The 13544-nt window shown below is 36.4% G+C and overlaps 1 protein-coding gene across 1 annotated transcript; it reads right to left on the reverse strand.

Annotated features, from left to right (window-relative positions):
• Positions 1-246: 246 nt before the first annotated feature.
• pitx2 (paired-like homeodomain 2) lies at positions 247-11175 on the reverse strand. The gene is given in 5 exon segments (XM_051861032.1): positions 247-1160; positions 1162-1473; positions 2389-2588; positions 6780-6848; positions 11025-11175. Coding segments are annotated over 5 exon segments (933 nt in total). The 5' UTR covers positions 11125-11175; the 3' UTR covers positions 247-908.
• Between the last annotated feature and the right edge of the window lie 2369 nt (positions 11176-13544).

Below are 13544 nucleotides of genomic sequence, written 5' to 3' on the forward strand. Positions count from 1 at the left end.
TAGCAATGTTATTTCAAGCATCGGTGATCACTGGAGGCCCAGCCTCTAGTCAGTCTTGTATATTCGACTCCTAATCTGCTCGGGACATCTCGCCCTCTTCACCGGACTTCTCATGTCACGCTGATGTGTATTAGATACGTTTTCCTTCCCTCTCTCTATCTATAAACCTTAGAAATGCCACAAAGCAACAATGTGTGCCACATACAAGCAGGCGAATGCAATAATTGTGAAGAAAACGTTTTGAAATGTTTTAGAACAATATATTTACTTCCATTAAATAAAACACAATAGTTTATTTTTGGGATGTTGAAAAACGAAACAAAAAATTCCGTACCAAATATTATACACAGAGCAAAAACCAAGTTCATTTCGCAGAAACATTTGCGTATTATTACCCAGGGTTGCTATTCTAGATCTATATTCACACAGACATTTAATAATAAATTTATAATATCACACACACGACTGGTGCGTTTAGTATGTACATTCCCTTGATCGCAAGCAAGACATGATTCCTGTACGTTTTCCACATGCTGTGTTAAACTGAATTCTCGAAAATGCTTAAGAGTTACAGCTTTCGCCTCTACAAATTGGAGATGATATTAAGATATATGTATAGCCTATATACAACCGTTCAGTCAATTACTGTCCAAAAATTGAAACGTCAAAATAAATGAGATTTTTTTTCATTAAATATTCTGGAGTCCTAAACTCTTCACTGGCTAGTGTGCACTTGCTAGTGTCGAGAACAAATCTTATTAGAAATGGCGCGTTTGCCTTCCGTTCCCGCTTGACATTCCATCACAGGATTGGACGCGTTTCAGTGGTTTCTTCTTCTAGTGCCCTTGAAACAAAAAGTGTAGTCTCTCGTTCCTGGGATTCGGGATTGTAAACTCTACAATCGTCTCTTACACCGGTCTATCCACTGCGTACTGGCAGGCGCTGAGATTGGAGGCCGGGTTCTGCACGCTCGCGTATCCAAAACTCGAGTGCTGCTTGGCTTTCAGTCTCAGACTGGCAAGACTGGAGTTACAAGTGTCCCGATAAACATACGGAGGTGTTGGTGGGGCGTAAGGGCACGCCGGCGTGGGAACCCCCGAATTTAGAGAAGGGTTGCTGAGGTTATTCAAGTTATTGAGGCTGTTTAAACTTGATCCAGGGTACACCGGTGACAGCAGACGGAACCATACTGGAGGACATGCTCATTGAAGAGATGGAGTTAGGTGGGGAGAACATGGTCTGAGACGACAGCGGATTGACGTTCATGGAATTGAAAAAGGGGAAGCTTTTGGTAGATAGAGAGGCCGACGTGAGCCCCTTTGCAGCCCAGTTGTTGTACGTATAACTGGGATACATGTCATCGTAGGGCTGCATAAGTCCGTTGAATTGTGGGCCGAAACCGTTTTTACATAGCTCTGCTTGTTGGTTCCTCTCCCTTTTTCTCCATTTTGCCCGTCGATTTTTGAACCACACCTGCAACAAATGTACAAAATAATTTTTATTTATAATTAGCCTACATAATGAGAACAATGAAAGCGACGATTAGCCTGTAGGCTAACTTTTCACAACTGCTGTCACCGTGTGCATTAGAACAACATGAATTAGCCACTGCTCGGTTTGTTTTTGGTAGATAGGCTAAATGATTCGGGTGTTGGTGTCAAACTCAGTTTGGTTCCCCAATTAAGTACTTTTTATCAGTCACCCGGAATCGTGTCTGATCCCGGGAATCCCAATACACATCCATTCTTATAGCAGTCAATGGGCCACCCGACGCTTCAAATGTGTATTCTCCCTAAGCAGGCGGAGACACACTAACCTTAAGTATACTACACGAGAATGACAATCACAGAATACAAGCTTTACACCTCTTAAAAAGAGACTGTGTGACTCCATTAAGGTCATCGTTAGGGCGTCACTTGTGTTGATTTGCAAACAGTTTGACTCACCTATAATTAGCCTCTCACCAAACAGTGACAGATTTATTTAAATTATTAAATAAAGTCATATTTAGCATGTAAACTAAATTAACATCACGCAATTGTAGCACTATGTAGCGCCTGTAATCAAATATAAAATAGGCCTGTATGAACAAAATAGTTTAAACAGGCCTACAACCATTCTAAAAAGGTAGCCTACAGCACAAAGTAGGCTATAATTATAGGCTAATTATTATTTTAAGATTTAAAGTTATTTTAAGTTTTTTATGTTAAGTAGGCCTATAATAAGCTAGTATATAGGCTACACTAAAATTATTTTAATAGGCCTACTTTTTATTCAGTAGGCTATTTAAAAGCTTATTGAATTTGAATCGTGAATTTGTTTCCAAAAATCAAGTCTTCGATTTTTATGGCTATAACATGTTATTTCAATGTCATGTATCAAACTTACTCTGACTCTGGCCTCTGTTAAATTTGTCCAAACGGCGATCTCCTCTCTAGTGGACATGTCCGGATAGCGATTCCGCTGAAAAGTGGCTTCCAGTTCCTGGAGCTGTTGGCTAGTAAAATGCGTTCGTTGCCGCCTCTGTCTCTTCTTTTTCGATGGGTCATCAGTCGAATCTTCGTTTTTACTCTGTCCCTTCTCTTTCTCTGCAATTCAAAATGATACAGTATGTTTAAATAATTATTTAATTCAAGAGGAACAAGCTTCAGGCTTTATGACACATTGGAGAAGTCTGCGTGAGGGAGACAAATCTCTAATTCCGTTTTATTGAATTGAAAATATTTGACATCATAGTAACATATCAAGTAGGTTCCCTGGTAACAACATAGCGTGCTAAATTTAATAACGATGTTCCTTAACTAATTTTCATATGAAACGCTAATGTTTAACATTTCTGGCAAAGCCAACAGTACCGGTAAAAGTGGCTCAAATACAAATGCTCTTAGACCAAGATTCAGGAAATGGTTTAACCGCAAAGAACGCAATATGTCTTTTTCATCATACGAAAAAAAAAAGAGAGGCTATATTAGAGTTGGGGAATGTTTGCATTATTCTATACAAAATGCAATAGCCACAGTGCAAACATTTGTGAGAAGCCCACATTTTCCACACACAATTTAAGTAAATAAAGTCCTGTCAAAGGGCATGACTTATGTAGCCTATTTCAATAGACCTATAATCAACTAACTGCCAGTTCGATGCCTTGATATATTTGCATGCCTCTCTATAACCTGCTCTGTTTTCACACTGAGAGAAGTTTTAAACAGTTCTTTTTCAGAGGCAGTACAGCTCATGATAACTGACACCAAAACCGAAAACACTCCAGTTAAACATCTCTCCGGAGGAGCAGGGCTTACCTACGGACTCCGGACTGGAGGTGTCTGAAACCGTGTGTACCTCCAGCCTATGTTTCGAGTCCACAGACCGCTGAAGCGGTTGCAGACTAGAGGCCATCGTAAGCGGCGCGTGTTTACTCCCGGTAATGTGCTGATTGTGGTGGTGATGGTGGTCCAAACTCAACGGATCCTTCATAGAGGTCATGGATAATACAAGCGATTTACGGAGGGTTCGCAAACAGCTATAACTTCCTCAGCGAAGATCACAAATATATATATATATATAAAAATAAATAAATAATAAAAAAATTTAATGTGTCCAGTAGTGAAGTATCGGCAAGCGTTGCCAGTGCTCCTTTCCCAATTAAAACACTCAAAGCGACACTCCACAAACGGCTTTAAACGTAATAAAATAAACCCAGTGCTAAAGAAAGTTAAAGTTTTTTTCTTTTCGACTGGGTAAAAAGATATCTCGGTTTCAGCCGAGAGAAACAAGGAGAGCCAGAGTGACAGGGACAGGTATGTGATATTATATCCACTTGCATACACACACACTCTCTTGCACATCACAGCGCTCGCTCTTCATTTCAGCTGTCCCTCTATCCGTCCAACCGAGCTGCTCTATGCGTCCTGACGTCACCAAAAACTCCGCCCACAATCTGACGGACCATTAGACTCTATACATGACAGCTTTTATGGCCAACTGACTAAGAAACGGCCTTAAGAAATGAGAAAATGCATCCTGTGCAGTTTGAGATGCTTTTCCCCCTCTAACAGCATGTAAATAAAGAGACACTGCGTTCAAAGTGGCTTCAGAGAAGGCAAAGAGCGCCTAAAATTTCTTATTGCACACCTGGCGCTCAAAACGCGTTGTTTTAACCTTTTCTCAGCAGGTATTATCAGAATACAGCATCTTATTAGCGTTTTAATTAAGGTCTGTCAAATTAAAATAATATCATTAGCAAATGACAAGAAAATAAGAAAACATGTTCTAAAAGATGCTCATTTCTGAATGAAAGTTCCGCTTTTGACACATTAATTGAACGATTTTTCGCGTCAGTGAGTTGACGGTATCAAAAACCTCGTTAAATTCATTGGTAACAAACAGTATCTCAGTCCTGTTATGGCATTAAATATGCCTATAGAATAAATAGAAATATCAGAAAAAAAAATAATTTTTACTTAAATTCATTCCTGCTTTTTTATTTGTTTTATAATTTGATTTAGGGACTAAAAACACTTTGGCGAGGTATATTTGTGCGCGTGATTATTTCGCGGGAGAGAGCTCTCACTTTGCCTTTCTGAGTTTTTAATATGATAAGACGCCTATTTGCCTAAGAATTTTAATTGGCCATCTTTAATGACTTCCAGCTTCTTCACCTTGTTGTCCTTCAAATCATTGCGTTAATTTACTTATCACAACTAATTGCATTGTTTTATTAAAAAAAAAAAATATATATTTATTATGAAATTATTTTACGCAAATAACTTAGTTATTTAAAATTATAAAATGATATTATCACAGGGGAGAAATCCTGGTTGGATTTCTTTTAAAATTCTGATGATATTTTAGTTGTCATTCAAATGAAAATATCACAGTAAATGCTATTATAAAAAATAGAAACTAACTGGAGAAGCGGCCAACCTGATCTCATTAAAGCATTGATTGCAGCTTTCATAATTATTATTAAAACATAAATGAGTAAACCACTGAAATCTGCCTTTTTGCTTCCATGCTTGTCCTATAAAATCACGTGAAACTCCAAGTAGGGTAAAAACGGAGAAAAAAAAAAGAAAAAGAAAAGAAAAGGCAGTCAGGTCAGGTGCTTATGAAAATGACTCGACCAACTCCATCTATGACTGATTCAGCTCACGCTCTTGGTACTGGATATTAATTTATGGCATAATATATGAACCTGGAACCGACAAATCTTATATGTGCAGGTTTTTTGTATGCTGATATGACCTCGTGTTCAATGCATTTGCGCCCAGACACTGCACGTTATTAAAGATCGTGTCTCGGTCTGTTGTCTCACACTTGCCATTCAGTTTTATTTTATTTATTTCGTGACGCTGCTTCCATTTGGGGGAAAAAAAAAATGTCTAGGCCTATATTCAGGTGATTCTATCTAAAAACAAACCATTACAATAATACCATGATTATTCTGTACCTCAAATAGACTAAATATAATATGAATTATAATTGTGCGCATCGAAATTCCATTGGCAAAAGTTGCAGAGCTCGATTCCTGATAGCTATAGACTAGATTGTTGCTCTGTATTTATTCTTGACCCTCAAAATTCTTCAGAGCGCTCTCACTGCCTGCTGTGGATTATTGGCCATGGCGCACCACAGAGCCATTAATTACCAATTCAGTCAATATGAGGGAGACGACAAAGCCTTTTCCATAGGATTAAGAGGACATTAGATTCTTCCATTAGTATATTCCTCCTCACGAGGAGGCTTTCATTACACATTTACTTTCCCCCCGAGTCTATCTAACAAGCGCTGCATATATTACTGCAGGAGACAAGATTGTCGGTAATCAAGTCGCTCGAATGTCTTTTCCCTTTTACTTTGCTGTTTTTTTCTTTTTTTGTGCACTTTCTCCTTTCATCTCTTATCATATAGGCTACCATAGTCAACAGTAGCCTAAATGGCGATGGAAAATGGTAAACGGACTAATGCGACTAAATAAGCGTTTTTGGTTTGTTCACAGTTTGCTTTAATTAACTTAATGAAGATGCCAGATTATATGGAGTATCAGCCTTCTAGTAGCCTGTAGGCCTACAGTTTTTCTCCCCAACACTTTTAATTTGATCTGTCAACGTTTCTGTTAGAATGGTTATTGTGCGGCAAAATATAAAGTAGGCCTACTTGAAAAAAAAAAAAAAGGTTCTTTGGATATTTTTGATCACTTAATCTACCTGCGTCTATCATACTGAATATCAATGTATAGCCTATATATCAATTTATATCTATTTTCATTTAAAATCTTGTAAAAGATATAGGCTACGTTTACATTTACATTCATTGATGACGCACGTGACCACCTAACTACATTTTATTACCAATCATTTCGAAGAATCACGTCAGTATTTTGTTTGAACAAATTCAAAGTATTTTAGAGACCACAAACCTCTAACATCACACAGACTTTGGCTGTAAAATGATAAATTCCCAGTCAGGAACTGCTACGCGATATCATGAAGATGTCCTCACTTACCCGTGTATGATCCTGTCCTACCACCAGATGTCCATCTTTGACTATAAACGTCTAATGGTAGGCTACTGCTTTCCCTATAGCTAGTCATACGTCAAACACCAGCAAAGGTGTTTTACTCACGCTTTACTTTTACATAGACCCGTTTTTCTACCTGCGATACAGACAATGTTGAGGTGTTTGTTTAAACCAACCAAATATAGACTATTAATGAATCCAGACCTTCTCTGGAGACCTAACAAGGAGGGTGTCTTGTCAGTCACCAAGATCATCTTACCTAATTGAGCACAGGTTGATGCAAGTTTACGGCAGTGGGAGTCCATTTGATAGATTATACTTTGAGCACCTGTGAAAAAAAAAAAAAAAGAGAAACGTTAATTTTATGTTATTTTAAATATATATATATATATATAATGTTTATATTATGTCAGGAATAATCGTGTGTAGGCCAACTTCTGTTTGAGTACATTCAGTTTTTACACATGTCCATCACTTCATATATAAGCTATCTGACCAGATATATTTATTGTAATATATTGGATGGTTCCTGTCTATAATAGGATGTGCACATTCCTCATCATTTGTTTTGAAATCCCTTAGCTCTTGCTCGAGTCCCTCCTAATTAAGACTCGTGTCTCCAAAACAACGCACAAAGAGGAGAGACAGTGCACCGTGTGTCGGTGAGAGAAAGAGCAGTTTGAGCGCACGAAGTTGAGTGATTCCGCGGTAAAATCAGAGGATTAGTGTCTGATTGAGATGTCTGTCGGTTGGATATTACAAAATTCATTATCGCAGCTCTATACTAACCCGATATGAAGTAACACAGATGGGCCTTTATTAGCCCAGGCTTCAGCTGTTTGCTTATGATAATTTCAGTCGGAAATTTGCATGCAATCCTGCTGTTAACCGTTTTCCCTCTCCATTTTTCTCTCTCCGAATGCAACGCTTTACTTTAGCCCTCCCCTTATATCACCTGCCTCGCAGTCGCATCTGTGCCTTTAGTCGAAGGCTTGAGACTCTGGAAATTAAATTTGTGTGCGTTTCTTTGTACGAGTGCCGAGTAGGCCTAATATGCAATTCGTGTGAGGGCGAAAGTCATTCATCTAAATACTATTTTGAGATTATTTGTACAAAATAAGTGTTTCTAAATAAGTGTCTAAATTATTTACCATATTCATTTCTAAGTAGTCTGTGAAATGACAAAGTAAAGTTGTTTATTTCGTTCTTCTGAGTGTGTTCAGGGCCCCCGTTCCGTTTTGATTTCGGCTACTTATTTCGGCTACTTTTTATATTTGTAGGTTTGTTTTTTTGTTTTTTGTTACCTGAATTTCATATAAATGTCATGTTAAATATGTACTCTGGCAAGGCAATTTTCAAGATGGAAAAGGTAAGATACACACACGTTACAGTGAATAAGATTAGGCTATAATTTGGACTACATCAATGCAAATTCAGTGGTTAATGAAGCGCATCAACAGAGAAAAATATGTATAGAAAACTTGTAGATTTTTTGTAATGTATTTTTTCTTTTTTTTTATTATTATTTTAGTCTATTTAAAACTTAGTTTACACAATAACAACAACAGAACAAATTACTACTACTGATGTTGATAATAATAATAATTGTTCCAATGAGTAATTGGGAAAAAAAACCTTTATTTATTTTTTTTTTTTAAAATTGGTGATATTGTTTTCAGTTAATATTAAGGAAAGGACCATATAATCTTAGAGTCTTGCGCCTAGAAAAAAAAAAATTAGATTTTGGTATTGAGTTTGAAGGTGATTTACTTTAGTGTTGCTTAATTTGTGTGTGATTTTTTTTTTTTTAATTTATTTATTTTTTATAGCTAAACTTGATTTACATAATTTAACAAAATTAAAACACTGTATTAGTTTACAGAAATATTTCACCACAAGACAAGAGCTTCTTCAAAAATTAACTGGTTTATTTGCATAAATGTAAACTTTATCAACAAAGATTATAAATAATAATGTAATATTCATCTTTTAATTTAAATTCTTAATTTAGTTACCCATTACATCGTAAATGTTAATACAAAAAAAAAAAAAAAAAAAAAAAAAAAATCATTTTAGGAATGTTGCTACGAGTTCTTTTTTTTAAAGCAATTAAAAACAGTATATAAAGGTTGTTTGCTATAGTTTTGAAAGCAAATTTCGTTAGCATGATTTATTTCTGCTTATGCAAACAAATAATAGCCTACATGTGTTAATGTAAATTACACGCTCTAACTATAAAGTTATCCCTGTGCCGTTTGTCTCACAGTGTTAACGATATATTATTATCAACTATCAACTGCAAAGTCAAGGTGAGAGCTGCCAGAGCATCACTTATCATGCCTCTCCATCTAACTACACTAAAGCTGAAGTTCACCCATGGCTTGCAACCCTGAGGTGGAACGAATTCCTTCACTTGCATTGTCTCACATTCAAGATAGGGTGTCATGTGCACTTACCAGTGGTTGTTGAAAAGCGGCGCTTTGCAGCCGTGCCAGTCTTGATTTTCTTTTTTTTAAAAAAAGATAAATTCCACACCTCCGAACAAGTTTATCTTTGCCCTTGTTGATGTCCGGATACATAAACTGTTGCTACCAGGTCCAAAAGGAACGTAACCTCTTCTTTCCTCAATGAGAACGATTAGGGATATTTCTGGCTTCTTTCAAAGAACACGAAAACATGCATATGTTACCTTAAACCCAGAGTTTCTTAAACTAAGTTACTTTAGTAACTCATATTTTCTGCAGAGCCTCCACGACCGCAACTTTTTTCCGTACAAAGGCGCAGAGAGTGGTGCATTTCCCCCCTCTCACGAGCTTTGACTGTCAGCGCGTGGGCGTGAGTGAGAGTTTGTGTGTATAAGCGCGTGCGTGTGCATGCGTGCCACAGTGGGTGTGTTTGTATGCACAACCAACACGTAGAGTGTGTGTAAGGGGTAAACTTTGTGATGCGAAACGGTAGGCTAAATTAGATAACAAATTAGCCATTAAAACACGGTAATACGTTAATTCAACGAACAAATTCAACCCGATGAACGCTAAAACTGTCATGGCTAAATATAAATCAAATCAAGATATTTTATTTATTTAAATAGCTGACAATTAATTGGTCTATGCCATTAGACTTTCTACGTTATTTTTTCTTATGTTATGGAGCAGCAGAAATATAGACTGACATTAAGAAATCCAAAATGTTTAAATAAACATGCACTTTTTTTTACTATATGCTAGCATATATATACTAGTATATATGGCCAATTATATAAATATATATATGGCTACCAGAATTGAACGAAATGTTTAAAATAGTTATTGTAGGCTATTTTGAATGATTGTCTATTACAGCTAGCCTATAGCACAGGTAGTCTTGACAGTCTAGACTTATTTTTATCCAAAAGTGAGAAGGCCTATTTGCAGATAAGATGCTAATCATCCGCTGACAATAAATCGAGTAGTTTGATTTATTAATTTTGTTATTGTTATAACATTGCTGTAATTTAAAATACTAACTTCTGTTGAAAAGTGTGTGTGCTTAAACAGTGTCGGTCAGGTTTAAAAAATGAAGTGAACAGCTGGCTTGGATGCAAATGATCTTTAAAGATCCGCGTGCACCGGACTGGTTTCCATCTGCATCTCACGCGAGCAAAGCAGACCGGACGAAGGTTTCACGCGCTTAATCCGTTTTTTACATTGTGGGTCATACACCCATTAAGCGAGTAATTAATGCGCTCGGCCATGGGGGAATTCCCAAGCCTGTGTTGGAATACCCCGCTCTCTCTGTCACAGCGTTAATAGGCCTGGGAGCCTAAAAATGACATGCATGTTTATCTATAATTTTGCACGCTGACGGTTATTATCTAGCCTACTGGTGATACAAATATATCAAAGAAAAACTAACCCAAATGAGCGTCTTTTTGTTTGTTTGCAAATAAAATAAAGATGCATATAGTCGCTATCTACACCCCCTCATCCTCCGAAGCTATAGAGTGAATTCAGGTTGATGGGGACAGTTTTTGCCATTGAGATGACTGGGAAAAAGTGTCCCAATCAACCTGAATTCACAAAGTGTATTTAAATTGTTGCTTCAAAATACTAAAATATTTGATAATTTTTCAATAATTTGTTAAAGCTGTTCTGTAATCGTTTAATACGGCTTAATTAAGAAAATTATTTAGCAATCACAGTGCTCATTTCCGTAATCCCGCCCCCCCTTTTTAAAATTTACAATTATAACCAAAATGTTTCCACAAAAATACCTTTTTTATTCTCTTCTTTAGAAAATCACTTGTTGTGATTTTAAAGACCACAAAAATCTGTTGAACCATAATAATATAGATAAATAATTATATCAAAAACTTTTTGATCGTGTACACCGTATACAGCCAAGGTTTCTTATCTAAACCTAAGGTGCGTTAAAGAACCCTCTAATATTTTTTTGATCGATTGAATGTCGATCACATCCAACGCAGCGGTTCTGTGGGAGCGACGCGTCCTTACGTCGTTCTTACCTTCATCCAGCAGCAGCTGGAGCCTTTGCTTTCTCACGCTGAAAAAGCCTGCGAAGGAATGCCCAAAGTTCAGAAAAAGGGGTCGCTCGAAGATCTTCATGCCTCGGGGGCAGACCGGCGGCTTCTTTTCATTTCTGTCTCGTTATCGATTCGCTGTTGTCATCTTCGGCGTCGTAGAAGGACACTTGAAAGAATATCGTACAGGGCTCTGATGTGTGGGCTGAAATGACCCGAGCAAAACTCTGTTCAAAGACTTCACAACCACATAAACCTCTTCATCATAAGACTCTGATGTGGTGTGCATATGATCACTTTTAATTAATAAATATAACGAGATGCTAGAAATATGTCTAGGTCAATAAGATGAACTACTGAGTGATGCTAGCATGATTTAATTGTCCAATAGATGGTACATGCACCAGCCAATTAGTTAAAATGGAATTCAGAGTATCAGTATCTAAATTTAAATATTAACTTCACTGTAAACAAGAATTGTTGGTTTAGCTTTAAAAAGTAAGTTATCTGGTTGCCTTAATTTTGAGTTCATTGAAATTAAAAAATTGAGTTAATACAATAAAGGCGATTGGTTTAATCAACAGAAACTCAAAATATTATGCTATCTGAACCACATGAATTATTTAGGTTGATTTGACAGAAGAAAAAAAATGTTGTGATAACAAATCATGAAAATATTTTTTTTACAGTGTTCTGAAACTGGATCATTAAAATTTTCAGCTTTTGCTTCTGGAGTAGTTTCCATGAATGATTTGTCTTTTGAGATGTCTTGTTTATCTTAGTAACAATATAAAATAACTGACAGCATATTTCTCATGCCCTATAAAACAGTTATTTGACTAAAATGTAATTAGTTTTCAACATATTTCTTGGTACGGTGCAATGATTTGACTAATACTGTCAAAAGACGGAAGGTGTGAAAGATCTATTTCTATCACAGTTTAGACCCTCTGACATGCTGGGTAATTGCTTCAGCATAACAAATTATTGTTGCTTTTGTTCAGTTTGGATTCATTAAGGGTGAACTGAGTTTCACACAAGGAATCAATTAAATATGACTTAGTATGTCAGGCTGTGGGCACAAGAAATAATTGTATGTTTCATTATGATGCCATTCAATACACAAGAAGCTCAAGCAGAAAACTGCTGTAGTTTGACAGATTATTGATGTAACCCAGATTATAATCACAGTGCTGCTTCATAGATTATATTCAAACAATTACTGTAAACAGGGGTTGTCACACACTACTGTCTTCACGCAGTGTTTTTATGATATTTCCAGTGTTGCTTGTCAAAGTAGTGCACACAAAACCACAAACCATTAAACAAATCAGTTTATGTACTGCTAATATGTTAGACCAGCAGTATTACCATGACAAGAGACTTTATTGTGGGTGTAAATTCTTTACGATGACTACTTTTTATTAGAAAGGAAGATGGAAAAGTGCCTGATGAGGGAAATAAAGAAAAGGGGAAAGGGAGGGAACATCTCAAGACATTGCGAATTTCCATTTGCCAGGTTGATTTGTAAGATTATCTAATATGAGGACTCAAGAGCCCTTCATTAGCCTTGATGGCTGTTTTACAGACAGTTCTTGAAATGGCTAAAAAGGATTTCAATATAGCGTCTAGAGCGTGAGAATATTCTGGAACGCAATGCCATCACATAGTATACACTGTGGTTAACATTTACTGTCATGACTGGGCCTATGAAGGACAAATATGGCACGCAGTAGGAGTCAGTACCTACACACACACACTCCACACTGAACCCAACAACGCTGTAGTATATATTTAAAAAACACTCAACTTCAGTTGTCTTCGGCCGATATGGTATTAACATCTCATTTACCATGGTAGCAAAAACTTTCACTGATGTAATGTGGTTTTGAATGTTAAATGATTTAATATCTTCTAGTTTATTGCAAGACAGTGTTACTTCAGCTTAAACTACACTCTAAAAAATGATGGGTTAAAAACAACCCATCAACCCAGTTGGGTTGAAAATGGACAGACCCAGCAATTGGGTTGTTTCAATTGGGTTGGTTAAATGTTTGCCCAACCTGCTGGGTAGTTTTATTTAACACAACTATTGTTTAAAAATTACTGTATTGCTTAAATGAACCCAAAGTATGTTGGGAAATGAACATTTATTAATATGTTTAATAAATGAACATTTATTAATGTTTAATTCATAATAATTAAACAATAGAAAATTAATTAAATTGCATATTAATAAATGTTCACCTTTTGATTATTATTGTTGCCTCTAGTAATTATGTGTTTGATTTTTAATTTCCAACCTTTTTTGGGTTCATTTTAAGCCAGCCATATAGTAATTTTTAAACAATAGTTGGGTTAAAAAAAACAAAAACTGCCCAGCACGTTGGACAAATATTGAACCCAACTGCTGGGTTTGTCCATTTTCAACCCATCTTGGGTTGTTTTTCACCAAGCATTTTTTAGAGTGTCTAGTCTTCCTATTTTGTATTTTATATCTAATCT

This window comes from Ctenopharyngodon idella, chromosome 14 (genome assembly GCF_019924925.1).
Source record: "Ctenopharyngodon idella isolate HZGC_01 chromosome 14, HZGC01, whole genome shotgun sequence".
NCBI classification, from domain to species: Eukaryota; Metazoa; Chordata; class Actinopteri; order Cypriniformes; family Xenocyprididae; genus Ctenopharyngodon; species Ctenopharyngodon idella.